The 27,830-nt window shown below is 36.7% G+C and overlaps 1 protein-coding gene across 7 annotated transcripts in view; it reads right to left on the minus strand.

Annotated features, from left to right (window-relative positions):
• Positions 1 to 27,830, minus strand: part of ZRANB3 (zinc finger RANBP2-type containing 3) — a 225,942-nt gene that overhangs the window by 34,857 nt on the left and 163,255 nt on the right. For 6 of the 7 annotated variants that reach the window (XM_045203150.2, XM_045203151.2, XM_045203152.2 and 3 more), the window contains 4 exons: positions 15,513 to 15,632; positions 13,203 to 13,322; positions 10,225 to 10,404; positions 9,253 to 9,405 (listed from right to left, as the gene is read on the minus strand). In XM_045203150.2, coding sequence (XP_045059085.2) covers positions 9,253 to 9,405; positions 10,225 to 10,404; positions 13,203 to 13,322; positions 15,513 to 15,632 — 573 coding nt within the window. Of the gene's footprint in view, positions 1 to 9,252; positions 9,406 to 10,224; positions 10,405 to 12,636; positions 12,666 to 13,202; positions 13,323 to 15,512; positions 15,633 to 27,830 lie in introns of those variants that run through there. The other variant, XM_045203153.2, reaches the window with a different exon arrangement.

The following is a 27,830-nucleotide window of genomic DNA, read 5'->3' on the forward strand; positions in this document are numbered from 1 at the left end:
ACAACAAGTGTTTCTCTGTAGGCATAGAGAAAACAAAACAAAATAAAACTCTCTCATTAAAGAAAACAAAATGGTAAAAATGCAAATGTTGTTACTTATTTTTAAAGAAGACATGGAGAGCAGCGCAGGCAAATGTCCTTGGGAGTGGCTCGTTTCCAACAAGGACAGGTAGGTTTACAGAAAATATTACATAACACAACGCACAGACGGCTGGAATGGGACTGGGGGTAAGCTCTTCAGAGCCTAAGTGTCACAGTCTCTTCCTCCAGCTCTAGGCCTGGCCTCTAAATGCCTCCTGGATGTCAGCTGAGCGCTTCAGAGTCGCCTCAAACTCAACGGCCCAAATGACTCTTCACTCTGTCTGTAAGGCAGCTCCCCTCCCACCGTCACAATCTCTCAGCTCTCTGCTGCTTACCAAATTAAGTGTGCAGTCCTCTGCTATGGCTCCTCCAGTTGCAGACTAAACTGGATCACTTCTGATCGCTTCAGTTTGCCCTCCCCTTACCCACTAGTTAGGGAATCTCCCCTAAATGCCTTTTTCAACCCCCTGTACTCTTAATGAACATATGCTATTGGTTTGGGTTCTACATCTGAAATGTCTGAAATTTTTCTTTTCCACTCGATTTCCACTACCACTGTTAGGAGTTCAGGATGTTTAGTGCCCAAAACCCCACTTGGGAATCCATAACAAAGGAGACTTCTATATAGTAACAACCTTACTAGTGAAAAGGAACAGGCTTTATTAGTGCCTGATAAGCACCACAGTAAAATTTTAGTAAAAGGCGTATTAAAGAAACCAGCTGAAGGCCACAATGAGACGTCCCACTATTCACCCGAAATGCAGCAGTAGAGAAGACTACGGGGCCTGAGAGGACAGGTGCTTTTGCTCTGCTTACAGTAGAGACACAAGTGCAGGAGAAGCATGCCTCTGTGGAGGACAGCAACCCATTAACCTTGAACTGTGGCCCAACCAAGTTCTCAGGTTCTGAAAAATCAGATTAACAGCTCCTCTTCCAGGGGCAAGGGAGAAAGCCCTGAGAGGGATCGAAGGGACAGAAAATCCCTTCACCACAGGCTGAAAGTGACTGGGAGGGAGGGCAGAAAAATAATCAGTTCCCCAAAGACCACGACCTCCAAGAACTTCCTGTTTTTTCTTCCAATTGATTTCCTACACTGCCATTGGGATTATCTTTGGAAAATGGAAATCTGACACCCAAGACATTCATCTGTTTAAAAGGCTCTGATGACACTACACTGTTTCCAGGAAAAAGTCCAACTTTCTGGCTTGGCATGTGTGGGCTCCTCTCCATCTGATTGCAAAGTTTAGGGCTTTCTCTCCTTGACTCACTCCTCATGTGCCCTGTGCTTACACTCTCACATGGAATTCCCATTCCCAAAGTAACTGACAACTGTTTACATCACTGTGCTTTTGGTGCACCCTCTGCCGGAACTAGAACCCACTCTCTTTGAACTCATCCTTCAGAATCCATTTCCAAAGGAAAGTTTCCCACATGCCCTAGGCAGTTATTAATTCTGTCCTGTGTTCCTGGAGCCTGGCTTACATATCTCTATGTTTGCATTTATCATACTATGTTAAAGTGACTTGCTTACAATAGTCTCTCTCAATTAGAGGAAACCCCAAAGGAAAGTTAGCAACTTTCCTTACCTTTGCACCTGGCAGATAGTCTTCTATAAATAATAGCTTTATCGAGATAGTCTATTTATAAAATTCACTCTTTTAAAGTTCCATTCAGTGACTTTTTGGTATATTCAGAGTTATAAAGCTATCACCACTATTTAATTAGAAAACATTTTCTTCACGCTCAAAAAGAAACCCCATACCAATTAAGTAGTTATTCCCCTTCTCTCCCTTCCTCCAAGTCCTTGGCCACTACTAATCTACTTTATGTCTCTATGGATTTGCCTATCTGGCCCATTTATATAAATGGAACCTGACAATATGTGGCCTGTTGTGTCTGGCTTCTTTCACTTAGCATAATGTTTTCAGGGGTTCATCTATATCGTAGCATGTATCAACACTTCATTCCTTTTTATGGCTGAATAATATTCTGTCACATGGATATATAACATTTCATTTATCAATTCATCTACTGATAGATACTTGAACCGTTTTAACTTTTTAGCTATTATGAATCATGCTGCTGTAATATTCGAGTACGAGTTATTTTTGTGGAATGTTTTTAATGTCACTGTAAGTAAATATTTTAAGGAACTGCCAGACTGTTTTTCAAAATGGTTGCACCATTTTACATTCCTACCAGCAATGGATGAATGTTCAATTTCTGTATATCTTTGCCAATACTCATTATTTGTCTTTTTAATTTTAATCATCCTACTGGGTGTGAAGTGGTATCTTACTGTGGTTTTCATTTGCATTTCATATAATATTAATGTTTATATAGATGACAATTATATATGTGTGTGTGTATATTTAAAGTATGAATTATATACTTGAAAAGGACCTCAGAAGCCATCTAGCGATCTAGGGACTCAATGGCTGAAAAAATGATGCTGCTGATTACCCATTTAGGGCCAAAAGAGGACGGGGAAATCCCCAAGGAGGTTAAGGGAAGAACCCAAGTCTCCCAAAGCTATAGCCAAAGGCAGAAATATCCTTCAGAGAATGGTACCAAAAATGAAAATCAGAGAGAGGAGGAGGCTCTTGAATACTCCACTCAGTCTGTTTTATTCAGAAACAGCCTTTAATTACTTGGAAATGGCAATATAGACTAATATAATCCCTATTTCTCTCCTTCCATCTGGAGATGACCTACTTTATCATTTGGTGGAAGCCAATGTAGGAAAATCAAAACACTTCAAAACCAAGAGTACTTAGAAGTCACATACATCCAGATGTAGAAGAAATAAAGAAGCTTGAGAAAATGGATCAACATCTGAGGCAGTGACCCTGGTGATGGACTCCCAGGCAGGACTGACTTAAGAGACAGTCAACTGGGCTGTGCAAAGGTATCTTTGCTCATGGGGGTGGGAGGTTTACTTTTCACTTGAGTTGGACTATAATTTGAGTTTCTTTTTAAAAAAAAATATTTATTTATTTTCACAGAGAGAAGAAGGGAGGGAGAAAGAGAGGGAGAGAAACATCAATGTGTGGTCGCCTCTTGTGCGCCCTCCCCTACAGGGGACCTGGCCTGCAACCCAGGCATGTGCCCTGACAGGAACTGAACCAGCAACCCTTTGGTTCACAGACTGAGCCACACCAGTCAGGGCCAATTTGAGTTTCACTTGGGTTAATACATAATTTCTTTTTTAAAATTTATTGATTTGAGAGAGACACACACAGGAAGGAAGAGAAACACCAATTTATTGTTCTACTTATTTATGCATTCTTCAGTTGCTTCTTGCACGTGCCCTGACCAGAGATCGAACCTGCAAACTTGGCATACTGGGATGACACTCTAACCAACTGAGCCACCCAGCAGGGCCAATAAATAATTTCTTTAGACCACGTAAATACATCTAGGATGGGTAAAGAATTGTGACCCATACATTTGTGTGGATTAATTCCATGCAGGTGATTATTCAAACATTTAACAACAACTATAATAGGGGCATTAATCAGTATTGGCTTGAAGCAGAGTCCTAGAGGCCCCACGCTGTGCTGGATCATGGGGAGGTCCGTAAGACCCTAGTGGTGAGGGGAGGGAGTGAAATGAGGGAATTGAAGAAGTGGTTTTTTATCAACCATCACAAAATATTTAATATTTTAAGAATAAGTACACTTATCCCAGTATATACTGGTAGAATACCAGCCCTGGTTCTACATAGTATTTTTATCCTAAGAGCTGAATTATGTGACAGAAATAAGATTCTGGTTAAGAGAGGAGAGAGAAAAAGGTAATACCATTCTGAGGGGCAGTGAACACCAGGGGAGAAAAAAGGCAGGAAATACCAAAGCCAATAGAAATTTCTTTTCAATTCTCACCCAAGGACTGATTTTCAGAGAGAGGAAGGTAGAGAGAGCAAGAGAGAAACATTGATCAGTTGCCCTCCGTAAGCACCCCGACCAGGGAACAAACTCACAACCAGGGTGTGTGCCCGGACCAGGAATTGAACCCGCAGCCTTCTGGTGTACAGGATGACTCTCCAACCAATTGAGCAATATCAGCCAGGACAGAAAAATTTTATCCACAAAAATCTCTCGTTTTCCTCCTCCTCTTCTTCCTAACCACAGGTCTCCCTTCTACCAGGACCCATTATCATACTAACATTAGGCCCTAGGTCAATTCACTGAAGACCAGTTTGTCAAAGTGACCAAATTTATTGGTTTCCTAAAAATCATGTATATACTTCACAGTATTTTGAATGTGACGAGTTGGCAGGATTAAGAAGACTATGGGAAGCTAGGGATGCAGGGTACTTGAGGCTCCTGACTGTCTTCCTGCCCCCAGTTTATCCTCTCTTTGCCCTTCAGGCTCATTCTCTGTTCCTTGGTCTTCTCCCCTTTGAGCCTCTCAGTCTTCCCTTCTCTAAGGCTGACGGCCTGAGCTGAGTCATGCACTGACTAACAGACAGTCTGTTCTTCCGGCAGTGGAAGGTCCCTCTTCTTTGCCCCAGCTCTAGCCTCCAGCTGCAGCAGCAGGGCACTGGTGCAGAGATAAATGAACATTACTTAGAATGAATGCTGATACTACAGAAATAGTCACAAGCCATTAAAGGCCACCTAATTAGAACTGCTATAAACTTTTTAGTTAAACAAGTTTTTTTTATTGATAATTGGCAAATTTGGTTAATTTGGCAAAGTTTAGTTAAGTTATAAATAGCCTAAAGTGCTAAATGTAGGGAAAAAATTTAAAGGATTTTAGCAAGGATCAGAAAGAAATCAGTATAACTAGAAAAATTCCCATGGTAAATGCTGATTTTGGCCACATTCAGAAGAAAAATATGTTTCTCAGCAGACTAAATTTTTTAGGATCTTTCAACAAATTGAATATTTCTTAAAATGCATGAAGCTGGAAGACATAAAAAGAAAGTGGATATGTGGCATTCCCACCTAAAGTCTCTCCCACTCAGAGCACCTTTCACATGCTGGCCCAAAACAAACAATCCAAAGCAAAACAAGTGGTCTCTGTATTATAAGATTCTGATTTACAGTCACCCCTCCTTATCCATACAGAATACATTCCAAGATCCCAGTGGATGCCTAAAACCAAGGATAGTACCCAACGCTATATACACTATGTTTTCTTCTATACATATGCTTTCATTCCCAGAGGTGTCTAATCTGTGGCCCATGTGGGCATGAGGCCCAGCATGGCTATGAATTTGGCCCAACAAAATTTACAAAATTGTAAATTTACTTAAAACATTACTTCGTTTTATTACTTAGATATGTAAATTTTCTATACTAGTGATCACAATCTTGGGACCTGTTTGATGATTTAAAAGATTATTGGAAAGGGCCGTTGCATAATTAGGGTTAGTATGTGAGGAATTTTTGCTTATCTGTGGTGGCAGATATGAAAATCATGCACGGACCTTTTATTTGCTCAACAGTTTTCGTTAGTGTTTTTGTCTTTAATGTGTGGCCCAAGACAACTCTTCTTCTTCAAGTGTGGCCCAGAGATGCCAAAGGTTGGACACCCCGATCTGAAGCACCTTTCGATGCCTCTTTCGGCATACCTAAATTGCCAGCATCACTGCTCTTGTACTTGGGGGCCATTATTAAGTAAAAGAAGGGTGGCCCGAATACAAGCACTGAGATACTGGGACAGTTGATTTGATAATCCAGTCAGCTAAGTGACTAATGGGCAGGGTGCATGTGGCACATATACAACGTGGAGATGCTACAAAGGGATGATTCACATCGTGGGTGGAATGGAGCTGGATGGAGTGAGATTTCATCACACTACTCAGAATGGTGGCACAATTTAACACTTATCAATTGTCTACTTTGGGAATTTCTCATTTAACATTTTTGGACCACTTTGACTCACGGTTAACTGAAACAGTGGAAACCAAAACTGAGGATAAGTGGGGAGAACTCTCTATGAAGCCATATATGTATAAAGCCATGCACTGGAAAATCTGTGCAAAGTAACAGTAGACTATTAAGGTAAACACCTAACTCAGAAGAGTAAGACTTGGTCAGGGTGACTGGGGGATATCTTTAACTTTATACAAAGATATGTATTTTTTCTTTACACAAAGATATAAATAATAAACATGTATAAATTTGGGAAGATGTATTTCAGATTTCAAATTCTTAATACTTGTCTTAGAAATCAACTTTTAAATGTAGTTCAATAGTTAGGGAATTTCAGAGAAAAAACAACTATAAATAATGGTTATATTTTTATAGTTTGAGTTATATATATTTTAAATACCTAGAATACCTTGTTTTTAATTAATCAAAGTATAATGTAATAAACTCTACTAAAAGGAGTTTTTAGCTTAAAAAATTCTGAGAAAGTCCTTTTTTTGGTTTGTTTTTTTAGCAATACTTGACTAAAGGACATTCTAATATCCTAGAAAAAAAGTACTAGCCCTGCAAAGATACATAAAAAATTTAGGAAGATTACACATAAAATACAGGGTCCGGCAGAAGTAACACCTACTTGAGTGTGGCTGGGAGGGTACATGAATGTCTCGCATGAGATGGACAGCAATTTGAACATGTCACCTAAAATGTCATACGGTGTGCTTGAGTGTGATATTCTTATGCTACAGAATTACATGCTTATGATTTTGTAATAAAAAGGGGTGTTATTTGTGCTGGACCCTGTGTTATGTTTTTGTGGTACTAAACTGTATACTAATTTTTAATTGTATATTTTGAAAAAACAAGTATAGACTTTAATTTTATTCCTACAATTCCTGATCAATTCTTTCAAAAATTAAAACTGAATGCCCTATAACTCATACCATATTGCCCCAAAACGGCTAGGAAAAAGCAGATGGTGTGAATTACTCTAGGCTTCTCTAATATTTTATTTCTTATCCAGTTTATATGTGGCCTCCAAATAGCACTTGTTACTGCACAGAGAATATAACAAACATCACCCACCATTCACAATCTATAAATACTAACACTGTAGTATTTACTTCTAATCCTTTTTATAAATAAAATACTTCTGATGAAATTGTTATGACATTTTTACTCTTCCCTAGACCCATTCTCCTCCTCTCTGAGGCAACCAATAGTATAAATTTGGCATGTATTCTCCCAATCTATGTTTATAGATTTATTACATGTGTATGTATTCATAAATGTGTATTATTTAAGTGCATGTGTTTGTGTGTGTGCATGTGCACATGCGTGCTATGCATTTTACAAATAACATTGTTCCCAAAATCTGGTCATACATATAAGTCTATCATTCATGTTAACTTCCAGATAGTATCTTATGACAGTATATATAGCCATTTTCCTATTGATGGGCATTTTGGTTGCTTTCAATTTCTTGCACCACCAAAGTGATTCAATAAACATACTTGTGCAAGTATCCTTATACACATGTGTGAGAATGTATTTCTAGGAATGAAACTGTTTGGTTGAAGGGCATTTCCAACTTTACCAGATATTTCTTAATTGCTCTCCCAAGTAGTTACAATTTATACTCCCACCGAGCAGTATATGAGAGTATGTGAAATGTTCCTGAAAATTTTATATGTCAAATGTTTTCATTTTTGCCAATCCAGTGGTTATGAAGCAGGTATTTTGTTTTAATTTATTTTACTGAACACATACACATACACACACACTTTTTTGCAGAAAAGAAAATCTAGGAAAAGTTAAGACAGGAACTAATAAAAATGGCGACTTATGGGGGATAAATAGAAACAAAAATAGGGATGAGAGTCAGACTTCTCTGAATGTACTTTTTAATACAGTTTTGACTTTTGAGCTGTTTGTTTTAAATATTAAAAACTGTAAACTCTACAATTAAATCCACACAGAAACGAATCAGCCTATGCCTATCAAACTGATAAGATAGCCACATAGAAAAAAAACCAATTCAAATAATGTTTGGACAGAATGCCGTGACTATATATTTTTAGTAGAACTTACTTAAAACTTCTAAGAAATCTTGAATTTTACTTAGCTGTTGGTAATGGTATTAGTGTAGTAATTTAAAAAGTACTTACATGTATGAAAGGATAGAGCAAATGAGTAAATACGTTGATGATATGAGGAACCAGAGTTCTTACCGTTGGATAGGTAAATATAAATATTTATATTTGTATCAGATATATGGAGAAAGTGAAGAAGAACTAGGTGGTACTGGATTTAACAGAAGGTATTTTTATGAACTTATGACTTCATAATGCATACATATATACAGACATACATATACATACATGCAGTTTACCTATCCAAGCAAACCTATGTATTTGTATATAAATAGCTCTGTACATTGAAAATATGCCAGAAGCAATGACATCTCAGAGCAGTAAAAACCCCTAATTTCTAAATACTATTTGCCAGTAAAGGCAGTAAGGGCTCCTTAAAGAAATGTCCACTTCCAGATCTGGGACAGAAAATCCGTGGTGAATCCGGAGTACATTGTTTCTCAGAAAGCAAAAAGCACTCAGAGAATTATAGAAACTTCTTTTTTCTAAAAAAGGAGCTTTCACGAGTCGGACATTTTTTTTTTAAAGTGAAAGATTTAACACATTAAATAACTAATAGAATTCCTAAGTCGTTAGTGATTTTTAAAATGAGAAGTAGAGTCCTCTTTACAGAAAAATGTCAGCTAAAAAATACAGAAGCAATGATGGAATTAGAAAAACCACTACTGTAGTGAGGAAGAGCTGCTTTTCATGTTCATTGGCTATTTAGACATCTTCTGATGCTCACATTCTACACTAATTGTGTTTTATTAACTGAATTACATAAATTCTTTATATATTTTAGAGATTGTAATGCAAATATCTTTACTTGGTCTCTAACTTATTTATGCTACATTTTGTGGCAAAGTTTAATACATCTTTACCTACCCTCGGGGTCATAAAGATAGCCTCCTATGTTTTCTTCTGAGGTTGGATTCTATTTAGCTTGTTTTTCCAAGGAGCTAACAGTGAGGCACTGATATGTGACTGGTGGAAGATACAAGCCCTTGCCGCAGCTTCCTTCCATCAACGCTATCTTTTGGTTCTAAGAGGTTTTTCAGCATGAATAATTGAAGACTGCTATTTAAAGTAATGTAAAATAAAGTTATAGTTTCAGGATATTAAAAAAATAGAAAAGAGTAAGTTATGTAATCTTCTTACATGAGTGAACAAAATATCCTTCCTGAGCTCTTCAGAACTTTCATCTGGCGTCCAAGCTTTAGCAAACTGCAGGAAATCCCATTTTTGCTTATCACCTTCCTCAGTCTGAAGTTGTTCCTTCCTACCATTCAATGTGCTCCCAGTAACCTGAGTCTGTAGGATGGGAAAGCGTATGAATTTATAACATTCACTTCACAGCTGATATTTTCTAAGCAATAACTTGATTTTGCATTTGAATCACAAGTAATCCATTAAAGAAAATCATATTGTTTCAACATGTCATGGGCCGTAGTAATATAATTATTCATAATCACAGCCAAATTACCAAGTCAGTGATTTCTCATGAAGAAGAGGTCTTAACTAGAGAAATTATCCTATTTGTTTTTCTCATAAAAACTTTTACTCTAATATTTATAAACTTTGAAACTGAACCTACATATGATTGGCCATTTTGAATATCTATATTCAGTGCTTGAAAACGATCCTTTAATCCTTAGTCAAACCCTTTCCATAAACATCCCTCAAGGTTGGGAGAAGAGACGACTCAGGACACAGAGCAAGCAATGTCCCTTCTACCTCTTCTAGAGTCCGGGTACAGGGTGCCCTCTATCCAATATTAGCTCTGAATTCAAGAATCCTTCTGAGAAAGGGTTTATGTTTACTTAATGAAAAAGACTTGGTGCTTGAAAGCATTCTGGTTCCTTGTTAGCTAACCTCTCCTCTAGCCTGTAAAATGGTAGAAGGGCTTGAGAGACAATAGGAATGCATGTAAATTCATGCCTCTCTCCTATTACAGAGGAGAGCAGGTACAGTGCCACCAATTGAAACCTTTTCTGAACTTGGTCTCTATTAACATCAGTATCTTAATGTCCTTAAGTATCCTTTGCCTGAAAACACTAAAACTCTGCCTCTTAACTCATGTAGACTATGGATAATAATAAATTGGTAACCTGGCTTAAATTCAAGCTTTACCTTGCGATTCAACATCCCCCACATGAGGGTGTCTAGAGTCCCATTTGCAATGAGGTAGTGAATATTCACAGAACTGCACTGTCCAATTCGGTGAGCACGGTCTTCTGCTTGTTTTAAATGTCCGGGGTCCCAGTACAACTCAGCAAATACAACATGTGTTGCAGCAGTAAATGTCAAACCCTTAGCAAAATAAAGTGAAGAAATTGAGATGTAAATGAACTAAGAATATAACAGTCTTTCTGAACACATTAAGGAGACAAGAGGAGGCTGAAGGACATAGAAACAAATCAATCTTTCACAGTAAGCCAAATTATGAAAATTTAATTCATGAAAGGCACATGAAGACCACCTACTCCAAGATAGCCAGGTGAACTACAAAACATATTTAAGGTATATTTCAAAAGTCAGTTTGATGAATATTATACACAAAATCACTTTATCCTCTGATGAAGACTAGATTCACATTACTGCTGGAAAATCTAATAAAATACATTATAAATGAGAATATAATTTATAATATATGGTATCCATAGCAACTAGGCAAAGAGCAATGCCATCCTCTATTCATTTAATTCATATTGCTGTTCTATAAAGCAAGAAAATCATGTCTCCAGTCATACTGTTTTCTTCCTATGAAATTTCTTACATTACATTCCAAAGGCCCTGAAGTTTACTGTATCCCAATATACACAGCACAATTGCTTTTTACATCAGCTTGAAATAGTACAACATTAAAACTATTAACTAAGTCTTGTTTTACATGAAATAATCAAATCTCCTCAAAGTAAAATTATGTAAAAAATGCATGATGTTAAAGCTGGCAGGCTGAGTGAAATACGAACCATGCTTACGCTACTGCTATACATAGGGGCCGACAGAAATACCTACCATCCTTTGAGAGTACTCCAAGCTGTTGTTCACATACACTGGAAGTTCTGAGTGAGTGACTTTTGTGACTGCTGTGCTGTTTTTCATCATGTTATTTTAACTTAAAGGGTTTTATATCACATAACATGTCATACCAGCATTCATTAAATGGTGGCATTCAAACTGAAAATTCACTGAAGATCAATCACTTTGGAATAGAAGTTAGAAGTAATAGAAACAACCGCCATGCTACACTGTTCTGCTACTTAGGAAAAGAAATGCCACAAAATATTAGAGATAATGCCGAAAAATAAGGAGTATTTAAATAAGGACACCTTTAAGCATGTAAAAAGCATCTCACGACTATATAAGAATTAAGGGAAAATATGCTGGCAAGATCAACATCACTGAGATACTACTAAACTACAGTGGAAGATTCACATGCCTCAACAACAAAATTCTTTGTACTTTCCTTTCTTTCTATGAAGACACTAGTATTCAAGTATATGAGTTTTGAATTCTACAAGGTCGTTAGGAACATAGTCTTGAATAAAATATGAGTGCCCTGTGCAATTTTAATTTCAAAGTCTTTTATCAGGCCACTCCTAAACTCTCTTGCCTGGCATTTCCTGCATTTATTCTCCCATATTGTGAGTACTCCATTTGTAACTTTATGCTCTGTTCAATAATATGCTCTATGTCTGGAATATTCTAACAGATATAAAACTCAGATTACTGCAAGTTTAATCCAACATGAAGGAAATGTTGAGACAACCCTCCTTTTGGTTAGAATTCCTAGTGAGTTCTAGAACCAAGCAAAATTGTATGTATATGTCTGTAAATCCTCATGGAGTCTCTCTGTATATACAATTTGCTGGGTAAAGCAGATCTTTGGCTCTGGTTCATATTCGATTCCACAGGAGATGCCATATGCCAAGTTGGATGCACAGTGATATGTTCAATTATTTTTTCCCTATGTTAAATATCCTGGCTTAGACATTTACATCAAAATGTTTCAGAATATTAGAAAAAAAAAAGTCCAGAAGGATTCCCTCTTCCACAGTGTGGCAGAGACTGTTATTGCCTTCCCTAATATCTGTTCTTTTTTTCTATAATTTTGTATATACTTTTAATCATTTTTTATTGTTGTTGGAATAGAGTTGTCTCTATTTTCCCACCACCACTTTCCCCCACCCCACCCACCCCCACCTCCCACCCTCCATCCTACCTACCTTTGGCTTTGTCCATGGGTCCTTTATACACATTCCTTGACAACCCTTTCCCTTTTTCCCCCAGTTACTTCCCTCCTCCCTCCCCTTGGGTTACTGTCAGTTTGTTCTTTACCTCTGCATCTATTCTTAATCCTTTGCACTGTAACACCTGATTTTTAGCATCACTACCTGGAATAAATGCTACTTTTCCCAGCCTGTCTTGAAGTTAGTTGTGGCCATGGGACAGTGAGACACAGTGTGCCTTTCTCCAGCCAGCTGTCTGTATCGCAGACGTGCTGGAGGAAACCTAGCAGCCCTATTAGAAATGAGATACCTGCTAAGAGTGGAGCAGCAGAAAGCCAGAAGGAGCCTAGGCTGCAAGGGCCTTGTGGAACCACCATGTTAGACTTGGGCTATCTACAAGAGAGAATAAAACTCTATGTATTTAAGTCTATCTTAATTCGGGTTTTCATTTATTTGCAGGCAAATGTAATTCTAAGGAACAAAGCAGGGGGACTCCATAAAGAGTTCTCAGACAGAAAAGTTCTTATTCCCCAGGTCACTTGCCTCACAGACTCTGATGAAGACAGTCAAATAAGATAAGTGCTATAAGAAAGGGATGGGAAAATTCTATGCAAATTCAAAAGAAACAAAGAAAGTCTCAAGAAAGTATTACAGTCAGATGAACTATATTCTTCTAGGAAATTCTCTCTTTGAAAATGTAGGAAGATTTCAGTCAGAGGTGTGGAGGCCTCCTTCTATTATACTTTCTAGCACTCTCCAAGATAGAATGAATATTGATTATATCAGATATGAGATATAAAGTTATAATTACAGTTAACGGCATTTTTATTACCTCAAAGGCATTTTATTATCAACTTAAGACCTGAAATTTCTTACCTGACCAGCAGCCTGAATGCTTAGGATAGCAACACGAGTCTCAGGATCCTTTTGAAACTGATTAACCAGATGTATTCTTTCTGACGATGGAACACTTCCATCTATCCTAACATAACGAGTCTAGCATTAACAAAGGAAATGGCAAAATTAGGACAAGCCCCTATGTACCCATCTTATTTTATATACTTTATGGCTTATTTTTATGTTCACATAATAAAACAGAAACTAAGATGACAGGTTGGTAAATGTTACACAAGAAGAATCTTAACCAAATTTCTTAATAGCGTCTGATAACAATTTTATATCTTTTAATCTTTTAAGCTGCTTGAGGTTAGGATCTATGTCCAATTCATCTTCATACCATCATTGCGAAGCTCAATGTCTTATACATAACAGGAGCTCATGACTGAATTAAGCTAATGTTGCCTCAGTAGAATTCTATGTAAATTGATATGTCGAATTAATGCTGGATCAGAATAACTTTCAAGTTACAGAAGTACAATTCTATGTGAATTGATGTGCCAAATTAATGCTGGATCAGAGTACCTTTCAAGTTACAGAATCACTAACTCCAAAGTAAAAGTAAGAGCAGACATTGCAGGAAAGGAAAACGAGGAATCTGTCCACATATCAGAAATTCATGAAGGGTGGTATGTCTATTTCTGAAATATCCCAATATGAACTGGGAAAATATCTTTTTTAATGTACAATTTGAGTTCTCTTTTTTTCACATTATTAAACTTAAAAGAAAATGTGTTATGGTCATGTCTCTTGAGGCGGGGACCAAGACAACTACCCACATTTTTAAAAAGTAGGGAAACAATTAAGTGCTAAATTGGACAGTGCTGTCTTTTAAGAATGATTTGAGTTGAGAAAGGGAGCAATCAGCATGTGTTAGAGAAGCTGAAAAGAAGTTATTACTCAGCTTTGTAAAACAAGTATAAGCCCTGAATTTCAAATAATCTCATTTATATATGTACTTTTATGGAAAACATAGTCTTAAATAGTTGAAGACAGAAATATTCACTTATATAAGAAGACAGTCAAATTAAGCATTAAATAGAATGCCCCTTATTAACTTCTCTGTCATCACAAAACAGATAGAAATTGACCAGTGGCCCATTTAATATCCATTAAGGTAGATTATAAAATCTGAGGGTCTTTCTAAAGAAAACACATTGTTCGACTTCAGAGTATTTGAGAGAAATTCACCTCCAACATCATGACTACCCAACATTTGAAACTCTTAGTAATGTTAAATGGGATTCTAAATACGTCAATAAAGCAGAAGTGAGAGAGAGAGAGACTGTTACTCTTGAAATACATTCCCATTCTTCTAAGGTAGAGTAGAATCAGAATGAGAAAATATTATGGATCTAGTGTTATTGCTCAATCATCTAAAATGATTTCTAAGATTAACTCTCCTTCTGCGGGTGTTTTACAGACACTATAAGATAATCAGTGAGAAGGTACATTTCAATGTATAGGACTTTATTATATTGTCATAAATCTTTCAATAGAGAAAACACTAGTATTTTGGTTTTGGTAATGTCAATGAATCTATTAGCTAGTGCTTGAAAAGTCTATACTGTACAAACTGATAAAAAATATGGCTTTATTCCTCCATTAAAAAAAAATCTACCTACACCAGAAGGAGGTTCTGCTGTTACATGTATATTAAGCTCACATAATTTGTCAGGAAATTTCTTCTGGAAGATGCTATCATTGCCAGAGCTGCTGGGAAACAGGGTGGACCTAAGGAAATGCAGGAAGGCCAGCAGGCTTGTTGGAGCTTACCTGAGAGATTCCCTGGAGGATATGTTATAAATTCATTTACACTAAATCTTAATAACCCTATTCTAAAGAGTATATGGCCTGGAGTTTAAAAGGTAGGAATATAGCTGGGCACAAGAATCAGTTGAATTCATTCTTCCTTTCCCCTCGACATCACCCACATTCCAGGGGTGTCTTGCAAGTAAACAAAAAATTTAACTTTTAACTGCCTATGCAGATCTTAAATGGTATACCATTAACAAAAACCAAATTCACATCATTCCTATCAAGGCAGTAAATTTTAATCAATTCAGATTATTTGATTAGTGAAAAATTGTAACACTGGTATAAAAGGCAAACTTTAATAGGACACCATCAACACAATAATAATATAATATCAGTATAATTTTCAAGAAAAATATCTACAATTTATATGCCCCCATGAAAAGCAGGCAAAAATGCAATCATAAGACAACTGATGTTTGGTATATTAAAAATGTGCTCCCTAAAGTCCTTTATAGACAAGTGGTGACATACCTTGTTTTCTATGACTGCTTCTGTGCAAGCTTGGAGCATGATTAAATGGTGAGCAAAAACCAGAAATTTAAGTGAATCATTTTGAAGCATCATCTTAATATAATCCTTTACAGCACCTGCCTAAATATTAAATGTTAAAACTTATTAATATAATAAAAATGTTTATGACATATCATTTTACTTTCTTTTAATAAGTCAAGGAAAGCTCAAACATCAATACATTTTTGTGAACTTTTAACTGCTTTGTTTTCTAAGAAGCTACGGAAGTAGAACCACATATAATAGTAAGTGGGAGAAAAGGTACAAAAGAGGAAAAAACTGAGGAAACAAGAACAATATAAGAATTAGAATGAAAATACAAGAAAAGAGTTTCAATGGAAAGTAGGTACTCAAGTAGACTATGGCCAAGAAGAGGTTTTGTTTAGAAGGTAATTTTTTAAAAAGCTCATATATAAGACTAAGTGAAATGAAATTAAGAAGGAAATGAAAGGTAAAAAGTGAGATGAATAGCATTTTTACTTTATAAAAAGGGAAGACTAAAGAAGAATAAGAAAACTGGGACTAAAGCTTAATGATTAAGAAAAGTTGGTTTATTGATTTTTTTAAGCTAAAACATTTAAGTAGAATTACAAACAGGGCATTTGAAGGAGGAATGAAAAATAAGAAGGTTCAGTTTGTCTCCAGGATGGAGAAGGTCAGAGCAGAGGCTGGAGTGATGAGATTAAGAGGATAGAAGGGAGGTCTGAGAGAACAAGGAAACACAAAGAAACTGCAGTGAAGAAAAGGAAAAATCAAAAAAGTTCAGATTGAATAAGCTTTTCTTAGTTAACTTGAGGCCAAGTTACCTATTAAGAGTAAGAAATCAATATGAGATGAATCAAATATGTCAAATTTAAAGTGGGTAGCATGAATTGAATCTAAAACATGAATATAGCCTCTTAACTGTTAAAAATAAGTTACTTTGAAATTTTGGGAAAAGATAGTAGGCTGAACACATTTAACCTCCACTCTCAGTGCTATATTTATTTGCTTTTTCTTTATTGTTGTTCAAGTACAGTTGTCTCTATTTTCCCCTCACCCCCCCCCCCCCCCCAAGCTAGCCATCTCCACCTCCCACCCTTGATCCTAACCCCCTTTGGCTTTGTCCATGTGTCCTTTATACATGTTCCTTGACACCCTTCCCACTTCCCCCCCCCATTATCTCCTCCCACCTCCCCTCTGGTTACTGTCAGCTTGTTCTTAATTTCGATGTCTCTGTTTATATTTTGCTTGCTTGTTTCTTTTGTTGATTAGGTTCCACTTATAGGTGAGATCATATGGTGTTTGTCTTTCACCACCTGGCTTATTTCACTTAATATAATACTCTCCAGATCCATCCATGCTGTTGCAAAGGGTAGGAGCTCCTTCCTTCTTTCTGCTACATAGTATTCCATTGTGTAAATATACCATAGTTCTTTGATCCACTCATTTCCTGATGGGCTCTTAGGTTGCTTCAAGCACTTGGTTATTGTAAATTATGCTTCTATGAACATTGGGGTGCATAGGTTCTTCTGAATTGGTGTTTCAGGATTCTTAGGGTATAATCAATCCCAGCAATGGAACTGCCAGGTCAAAAGGCAGTTCCATTTTTAGTTTTCTGAGGAAATTCCATACTGTTTTCCACAGTGGCTGCACCAGTCTACATTCCCACCAACAGTGTATTAGGGTTCCCTTTTCTCCACAACCTTGTTGTCAGCTCAGTCCTATATTTAAATAATAGTAGTGAGTATGGGGAGAAAGAGAATTGAAGAGGGGCTGATAGCAATTAACACTTAAGAAGCTAAAAAGCAGACAGATGCTTGGTAACTGATTAGCCAACCTAACAGTCACTAAACTGTCAGTATGAAAAACTGAGAAGCACCTGGTTTACAATGAGTAATCTTAAAAAATTCAGGAAATAGCACCTCTCGAAGGAGGATGGAGATGTAGCTAAAACTGGAAGACTGGTTGAAAGAATGCTTAAGAAGTTGAATACTTGCAACACTCATCCATATCCCATCTCAACCCATTCCACACAATAAGTGATTTCCCAACACATCCTGGCAGAAAACTAGAGATTTATTTTCCAGAGAGGGTAAAACAGAGGGTATCTGGATGGAGGAATCCCACACTGATGGTAGGCTATACTATAAAAATCATGGGGATTAAATGAAAGATACGTAATAAATGCTGAGACATGTTCTTCTCCCTTAATCTTCTTACCGCACCCCCCTCCCCCCGCACCACCCACAACAGACAAACAGCCTTATACTCTCTAGGCAGGAGAACAGAATCATATAAAATAACTTTTCTGAAGAATCTGACCACTCAAAGAGAAAAGACTAAAGATATTGATATTGGAGGCTCCTCAGCTAGACATGGCAGGCAGATGACCCTTTACGGAAGGCCACCGTTTACAAGCCATATCCATCCGCAGAGTTTCCAGTTAGCATTGTGTCTTACTTGCAAATACAAGCAAACAAAGGTCACTAGGTATTTGTAGAAAACAACCTATATGAACACATCAACGATCCAGACACAAGAGAACTAGAAGGGATTACATTTATAAACCAAGAATAGTATGTCAGAAAAAAGGAGTAACTGGGGAGAAAGGGAAGCAGTGGTAAAAATATAATAACAGAAATATGCCTTGGCTGGTGTAGCTCAGTGGATTGAGCGCAGGCCTGTGAGCCAAGGGTTGTCGGTTCAAAAATATAATAACAGAAATAAAAAAAAGATCAGGGGCTATTAAGCTGAGGAAATCGTCCAGAAAGTAGATGAAAAATCTTCCAGAAAGTACATGGAAAATCATTAGAAATATATAAAATATAAGGAAATTAGAAGACCAAGCCATGAGGGTAACACATGAATAAAAAGTTCTAGAAAACAGTGTAGGTAGACATGCTTTGCCTCCTCGTGTAACCATAGAAAGAATTCAACCAGATCTCAAAACAAAAAACACCCAGAACCATCAGAAAATCAAGCTATATGGAAATCCTTAAATCCAAGGATTTAAAGAAGCCACATTCATCCAGACTGGTAGGAAGGGTGGAGTCACAGAGATAGGCAGAGAGGTGGTGTGACACAGAGAGGTGGTGGTTGTGGTGGCAGAACAGGCCCACATTTCCTTATGGTGGATAAAATTTGGGAGGGATACCTTGGGAGCAAGCGATCCCAGCCTCAGGCCAGATTGCACAGCCTAGGGCTCCAGCACCCGGAAGAGAAATCCCCATTACCTCTAGCTGTAAAAACCAGTGGGGGTTGAGGGGGTGGAAGAAACTGCCAGATTTTTCCCACTTAAAGGGCCTTCATGGACTTAGGACATACATAAACCCACCCACTCTGGGTTTTACCACCAGGGCAGCAGCTGGAAGGGCACCAGTTGCATACAGGAAGTGGGTGAAGTGACTAGAAATGCGGCAAGTGCTGGGCAAACCTCCAGAAGCCAGGCAGTAGCACAGCCCCCTCTCTGAGCCCTCCCCCTACACAAAGCCACAAAGTAGTGAAGTGGCTTGCCCTGCCTTTTCTACATAGGCCATGCTACTAAGACAGAGAGTAAAAGCAGCTCTACCTAATACACAGAAACAAACACAGGGAGACTCCGAAATTGAGGAGACGAAATATGGCCCAAATGAAAGATCAGATCAAAACTCCATAAAGAAATGAAGATAGCCAATCTATCATATACAGACTTCAAAACACTAGTTATCAGAATGCTCAGAGAACTCCTTGAGTACAGCAATAACATAAAGGAAGAAATGAAGGTTACACTAAATGAAATAAAGAAAAACCCACAGGGAACCAACAGTGAACGGTAGGAAGCTGATTCAAATTAATGATTTGGAACATAAGGAAGAAATAAACATTCAACCATAATAGAAAGAAACAAATTTAAAAAAATGAGGATAGGCTGAGGAACCTCTGGGACAACTTTACATGTACCAACATCTGAATCATAGGGGTGTCAGAATGAAAAGAGGAAGAGCAAGATATTGAAAACTTATTTTTTAAAGAGAAAACTTATTTGAAAAAATAATAAAAGAAAACTTCCCTAATTTCGTGAAGGAAATAGACATACAAGTCCAGGAAGCACAGAGAGTCCCATACAAGTTGGACCCAAAGTGGACCACACCAGGACACATCATAATTTAAATGCCAAGGGTTAAAGATCAAGAAAGAATCTTACAAGCAGCAAGAGAAACGAAGAGAGTTACCTACAAAAGAGTTCCCATAAGACTCTCAGCTGATTTCTCAAAAGAATCTTTGCAGGCAAGAAGGGATTGGCAAAAAGTATTCAAAATGATGAAAAGCAAGGACCTACCACCTAGATATCCAGCAAAGCTATCATTTAGAATTGAAGGGCAGATAAAGTGCTTCCCAAACAATGTAAAGTTAAAGGAGTTCATCATCACCAAGCCATTATTACATGAAATGTTAAAGGGACTTATTTAAGAAGAAGAAGATCAAAACCATGAACATGAAAAAGGCAATGAATTCACAATTATTAACAACTGAATCTAAAAAACAAAACAAAACAAAAAACAACTAAGCCAACAACCAGAACAGGAACAGAATCATAGGTATGGAGATCATTGGAAGACGGGGGAGATTGGTGGAGAAAAGGGGGGCACCAGGATGGAATAACTGTAATAACAAAGTCAATAAAATATACTTAAGAAAAGTTCTAGAAAACAATACAGAGGAAACAGAAGAAAGAAAATAATCAAAGAAATAAAAAATGCTTTATAGAACTAAGGAAATAACCCTGGCTGGTGTGGCTCTGTGAATTGAGCACTGGCCTGGGAACAGAAAGTTCACTGGCTCGATTTCCAGTCAGGGCATATACCTGGGTTGTGGGCCAGGTCCCCAAATGGAGGCGTGTGAGAAGCAACTGATGTTTCTCTTCCTCTCATACTCTTTCCCTTCCCCCCTCTCTAAAAATAAACAAATAAAATCTTAAAAGAAAACTTAAGGAAGTAAGTTTCCAAATGGAATATGAAAAAGGCCTGCTAAAGATTCTTTGTGATGAATGAAAATGTACCCAAAGTAAGGTCCATCACGAAATTCTGGAACACTGGGGATGAAGAAATAATTCTATGAGCTTCCAGAAAGGGGAGAAAATATTTCACAGAATCAAAATAGAATAAAAATTTTGAGTTGCATTGGATACCTCAATATCAACACTAAAAATTCTGAGAGAAAATAATTTCCAATTAAGAACTTACATCTAGCCCAACTGAAAATCAGATATAAAAATAGAATAAAAGCATTTTCAAATATGCAAGGATTCAAATAATACTTCCTGTACATTCTTTGGAAGCTACTGAAGAATGTGGTCCAGCAAAGCAAGGAAGTGAACAAATGAAAATAATAATATCAAATAAAGAGGTAATTCAGCACAAGATATAAATAAAGAAAATCCCCAGGATGAGAGCTCCGCAGCAGCTTGGAGCTGATCAAAGGCTGCAGGTAAAATTTCTTTACATAGATAAAATTAATACAATGCTAATGTTTAAAGATACTGAAAGTAAACTGAACCACTAGGGAAAAGTTTGAAGATAAATTATTGAAAATGAGTTGTAGAAGAAAGAAAACATATTCATAATATATTGCATGGTTCACCTGTAAATATTATAAACATGGTTCTAATAATATACATGACAGATATTAAGCCAAAATTTGTATAAATTACTATAAAATTAGTAAAAGTATAACTATATAGATCTATCCATCCATCCACCCATCTGCCTACTTACCTACCTACCTTCCTATCACTTTGTTGGGAGAATGGGAATACAGGAAAGATCTGGGTGTAAGGGCGGGGCAGTGAAAGAGCTAAAATTACAAAGCAAGCAGTAATACAAACCAAGAGGCAAGATAAATGTGTAGCTGAGGGATTTGGGTGAACACTAAAAAAGTCAGCAGCAGGAATAGGAAGTGGCTGCCTTTGGGGAATTAAGTTTAGGAGACTGTTATTTTTTGAAATAGTTATTTCTCCTCATGAAACTATGACCATATGTGGTGTTGGTAATAATAAAAAAAATTAAAAATAGGGGCATTTCAAAGTTGAAAAACATCTATTGAAAATTTGTGCATGACTATAAAGTCACAAGACCGATTTTGCAAGCTACGTTTTGTATGCCTAAATTTTCTAAATAATAGAAACTCATTATACAATGAGACTAGAGGCTGTTATGAACTTTAGCCTTGGATTTCAGTGCCTCAGAAAGTGGAAATGGAGGCCTCTGAAAATAAGGAGCTATACATTCTAGATACGTTGCCATGGTAACTGAACCACTTTAATAAATTTCATGTTTGCCTAAAGAGCTATATTTACTATGATAAGCCTTTCAAAAAATACATGTCAAGTTGGACTATTTTTAAGATACATTCATCTACCCTCTACTGCAGACTGTATAATCACTGTATCCCAATCTCAAATGTGTTCTGTGCCTCTTTATAAGAAAGTGATTTCTACCAGAATCCTCCACTGATATTGCCCCCTTCTTATTACAACCAGAAACTGCTGATGCCAAAGCTCAAGCCCCCTGCTCCTGACTCCTTCCAATCACTGGTTCAGAATAGTTTATGGTTACTATTAATATTATAAAGTTCAATTACATAATGGGCTAAACAGTCTCTTGGGACTAAACTAGTAACTTAATCATAATTATGATATAGGAGAAAATGTGTTTGGAGAGCCAAAATAACTATGTAACAAATACACTTTAGATTATTTTAGGGCCTTAGGTTGGGATTGCACAGGTTTGCATTCTAAAACATACAATACATGCATTTTAACTATTCTGATTTTATTGTTTAAAACTGTCACTGCGTTGTCTTATTTTCAGTTATCTGCGTAGAAAGTTGCTTTAGTGAATATTATATGGAATGAAGGTCCTATTAATAATAAGGTTTGCTGGTTCAGGTTTTATAGAAGTTGAAAAAAATGCATATATTCACAATTCTATTTTATTTTATTGAAATTGGTCTGTTAGTAATGTGTTTGTTAGTCAAAGATCTAATTTATATAATTAATGAAGACTATCCACTATATCCCATTTAAAGAAATGCAGAAATTAAGAGAATATGTTGTAAACTTTGTTTCTTAAATTTTTTTCAGTGAATACTCATCATAAATTTCTTTAATAATTTAATAGGTCTTTATAAAAAAGATATTATTTATTTATTTTAGATAGAGGGGAAGAGAGGGAGAAAGAGAGGGAAACAACAAAGTGTGGTTGCCTCTCGAGTGCCCCCTTCTCAGGACCTGGTCTGCAACCCAGGCACGTGCCCTGACTGGGAATCGAACTGGCAACCCTTTGGTTCTCAGGCTGGCACTCAATCCACTGAGCCACACCAGCCAGGGCTTAACTAATAGGTCTTTAATTGCATTCAAGACCTATTGAAAGTTACCTTATTTTAAATTGTCAGCTTTTAATCAAATAATAAAAGGGAGAAAGAAAAAAAAGACAGCAAACCTGAGCTATGACAAAGACTCCTTGACCAAACTGTAGTTAGGCTACTCTGAGCCCTCTTCTTGACTAGGCCTTAACCTTGGCCCTCAGAGTCTGTCCTGTCCTTGCCAGGCCTACTTATTACATTCTTAGCAAGGTTCTTGAGATATTGAGAATGCCCCCACTTTTTGTACCTGATCAATCCTTGGTATCTAACCAAGTTCTTCATTACTCACTGTAGATGTCTTAGTCCATGGCATTCTTTTAGCAAGAATCCTATTAGGTCAGTTTAACAAGAATTGTCCTATACTTGATGTCTCCTCTTAGTAATTTGCCATCCCCCAACCCCCTTATCTTGCTGACTAGCTATATCAATATCTCCACCTGCCCTTGCTGTATTCAGAGTTGAACGAGCTCTCTCCTCAATTGCAATAGAGTCAATTCCTATTGCAATGATCTTGATTAAAGTCTTTACCATTTTAACACATGTCAGAATAATTTTTCCTTTAATGGCTATAAATTCTAGCTAAGGGAATGTGAGCCCAAAAGAAGCTTCTCTAAGTTCTGAAGTCCTCAGGTCCCAGACCAAAAGGCAGTTTTGTTTAGATATCTGGTGGCCATGTAGTTTAACAAAAGCCCTTGAAGCCCTTCCCAATCAATAAGAGGTGAATTGTGACTAGTCTAAGCAAGCCTAGCACTTTCATGTCCCCTGCAGAGATTCTGACTAATAAGAAATGTGGAAAGTCTGCAGCGGGGTTAAAAAAAATCCTCATTAACAAAGGGACTTATAGAAAAGCTTTTCCTTGCTTTAGATATTATGGTTTGCATATGATGCAGAAATTGCAGCAGTCATCTTGGGGTTACTATGGATGCCACTGAGGACAAGTGGTGAACTAGGTCAGCCAAAGCAGAGAGACAGAAGAACCTGGGTTCTTAAAAAAAAACCAAAAAATCAAAGAATAACTTTATTGAGATATAATTCACAATGTATGAAATTCACCCATTTAAAGTGTATGATTCAATTTGGTTTTTAGTATATTCACCAAATTGTGTAACCATCATCACAATCAATTTTAGAATATTTTCATTAGCCTTAAAAATAAATCCTTCACCTCTTAGCCATCACCTCCCCACCCCAGGTCCCAGCATCACCCCTAGCTCTAAGTAAACATGAATCTACTTTGTAGCATGGACTATTTTGGACATTTTATTTAAAAGGGATCATTCAGTATGTGGTCTCCTGTGACTGGCTTCTTTATTAGCATAATGTTTGCAATCCATGTTGTAGAACGTATCAGTATTTAATTTCTTTTCTACTTTCAAGTAACATTCCATTGTACAGACATACCATGTGTTATTTGTTGTTAATGAGTTTGATATCCCCTTTGCCCTTTTTGTTTGTATTCATTTATCTAGCTCACCTTACACTATTTCTTATAAATTTATTTGTGAGAGTCAATTTGCCTTTTATCCTTTAAAATTAGCTAAAATAAAGAAAGGAAAGTACTGAAGTCAAAGAGAATATGCCCTGCTCATCCCCTCACCCAACTCTCCCCTCAGACCACCACGAAAGAAAGGCTAGGAATTTGTTTACTGCTGTCTCTTCCTCTCTGTTCACTGTTCTTAGTTTAGAAACCATTTCACCAACCCCCCAAAATATTTTCAAATCTGGCAGTCTTCAAGGAAAGACTGGTCATTCCCTACTATAATGTCAATGTTTTGGAAACTTCACAGAACCCCATGCCAAAATTTTCCCATAGAAAACAACAGTTTCTCTTCCAAAGGTGGTTTGGGTGAATTACTATAAATGTTATATTCTTATCTTTAGGCATGTTTATGACTGTATGTGTAAGTAGAAATCTAACACTTCTAATACATCCAATCTTTTGGCATTAACCAAGTTCCACAAACAGCCCACTTTACATCGAGAAGCAGAAGGTCTACAACACAGTGTGAAGACGACACCTCCAGTTTATACCTTAACCAACACAATTTTAAAAAAGAACCTGGGATCCTAAACCTCCCCATCAAACTTTCTGGAACAAACCTTAATAAAGCAATCATTCTATCTAGTTGTTCTATCTCATACAGAATGGATGAGAGAGAACATTCCCATAATGGCATACTCCATTGGGTTTACTCAAAGTTAGAGAAAGTTAGAAGGTAAAGCCAATAGTTATTATAGGCTTCTAAAAAATTGTTTTCATGCAAGTTGATTTCATGGAATTTTGGTCATAAAAGTCATTAATCAAAACAGCTAATCTAAGTCTTTTAAAACTGAATTCAACTTTATAACGGTCTCAATTTCTTTCCAAACTTCATCCACTGGTTATGTCAATAAGGAAATCAACTTTGTACTATTAAAGTATAGTTCTGAATAAACCTTTTTTGAGTGTTTAAAATTGTAACACATAGAACATACAGACTGAAAAATTCTGTATCTTCTCCATCCCTATGCAAGGATGCTGAAAAATCACTAATAGGGAAATAGGCACCACTTTAAATACACAGTCACTAACAACTATTAAATTTATTCAGCTAACCTATGGGAATGATAGCTAACTGCATGTACTCTGGAGCTAAACTGGGTTCAAATCTTACCTCCATCATTTACAATCTGAGAGTCCTCGAGCAAGACACTTCAATTGTGTTTTCATTTTCCTGTCTGTAAAAGAGGGTAGAGTACCTATACTCCACAGAATGGTGGTGAGAATTAAATGAGTTAGTGCATAAAATAAGCTTGGAATAGTGCCTACCACATGGTAAACACTGTAGAAGTGTTAGCTATTATTATCACTTTTTCTCCAGTAAATTGCAAAAACAACTTCAACCGTTACCACTTTCTTTGAAATCAGAACCTCTGCCTCTTGACTGTCAAACTTCCCACTGTCCAGAGGAAATAGAATTTATCATCTGAGAATTCCCTTTCCTTACCTTTACTCATCAAAACTTCCTTTCCTTTTGTAATAAGAGAGGTATTTCTTTTCTTCTCCAAGGCAAATCCCTCCACATGTGATTCCAAACTTAACCACTTCTACCACCTCAGAATCCTTACATCACTCTTTCTTCTCAAGTGGACATTTCAACTTCAATAGAGCCTTCCTCCATTCCACAGGACCACATAGCTAATATATTATCTTTTTCCTCCTCTAAAATAACATTATTGTTTTATTTGCACTCTAAAATAACATTATTTTTCTATTTTCACTTTATTATTATTGACCATCTCCTTACTAATTAACAGGAGGCAGACTGTGCCTGGTTCAGAGCCAGAGACCCTTAAACAGAAGAACTAGCTGAGGAAGAGCACACCAGGTCCCACACTATCCCAGTCCCTGTGCAGCAGAGACTACTGCTGTGGCCTCACGATATCTCACCGCACATTATGAATAGAATTCTACCTGTGCTAAGTTGATGAGGCAACACAGCAAAGAGGAAATGCATCTTGTACATAATGAAACTGTGTTTAAAGCAATTTACCTCTGAAAGAATTTTCAGGCACTAAGGAATGCTGCCATTCCCAGAATAACAGAAATTTAAATTATGGGTTGGTTTAATCCTACTAAAATAACTGACATTTCTCTTAAAGTGGTTTTCTCTGAAAATGAGATGTTGTAACATAACAGAAAATAGCTAAAAGTTGGCCAAATCCCATATATACCACTTATATCTATTTTTTTCCTAGGAGAGTAATATACTGATCCTAAGTGTAAATAATCTGTTTACTTGTCTCTATAGTATTCTCAATAAATATTAAAAACAATAAAAATAATGATAGAGGAAAAGTAATTTTAATTGTCTGACATTCCTAAGTGATTTTTTACCAGTAACATTGATTATTTTATGTTCATTTCCTTTGTTTAGTGTTTATCATAATTATTTACTACTTATTTTCATTTTTCAACTTGTTATCATTTAGAAATATCTGAAAAAGAGATTTCAATAATATAATAACAAAACTAAGGACATAATAACAAGTGTACTTAAAACTCATACAGCCTCTATCCTCCTAAGAAGTACGAGTACTTAATCTCAAAAGGCAGACCAGAATAAATGTTTACACAGCACATGGATGGCATATGTCCATACCACAACTGTATGGCACTACAGCACTGTATATGTTAACGATGATCAGATCAGTATGACCTAATTTGCTGACATGTCCTAATTTGAAGCACCGGTACTATATTCCTGTCTGCCTAGAAGACACTGTAGGATATGAGAAAAAGAAGAGAGAAGATTAGAGCAGAGAGAGAAAGCTGTCCTGGAGCTTTATAAAACTAGAACAGATGGAGACACATTTGTCTGGAAGGCTTTAGACATGGCTCTGCCTAGAGCAAAGGAAGAGGATAGATGACCCCCAGAGGTCCTTTTCAGCTCATTGTTCTCTAACCACAAATAATGAACAATGCTAACATAGTCATATAAATGGATGTGGGAAGTATTCACTTCCTCAGAAGAGCTGAGAAAAAGATTTTACACTTTATACATTATTAATTACATAGATATAGTCTTTTAAAAATTAAATACCACAAATAATAAAGATATATGCCTCCAAAATAGCATGTCCTATAAGTATATATATATTCACACAAATGAATTTACTTGAAAACTCATACTGTCTTTAAAAATCTTCTCACACTTATCAAGATTTTTCAAATTTAGATAGACTATTATTAGATAATTATAATTATCTTTAAATTTCTCAACATAATTGTTCAAATGATTCAATAAAGAGAAAAGTATTTCTAATGTGATGTTGCACAGTACAAAAAAATATTCTATTGTCTAACAGCTTGTGCCTTGCGGAGTTGGCACAGATCACAGTTAATGGGAGACCGGG

Source organism: Desmodus rotundus, chromosome 2, assembly GCF_022682495.2.
Source record: "Desmodus rotundus isolate HL8 chromosome 2, HLdesRot8A.1, whole genome shotgun sequence".
Lineage (NCBI taxonomy): Eukaryota > Metazoa > Chordata > Mammalia > Chiroptera > Phyllostomidae > Desmodus > Desmodus rotundus.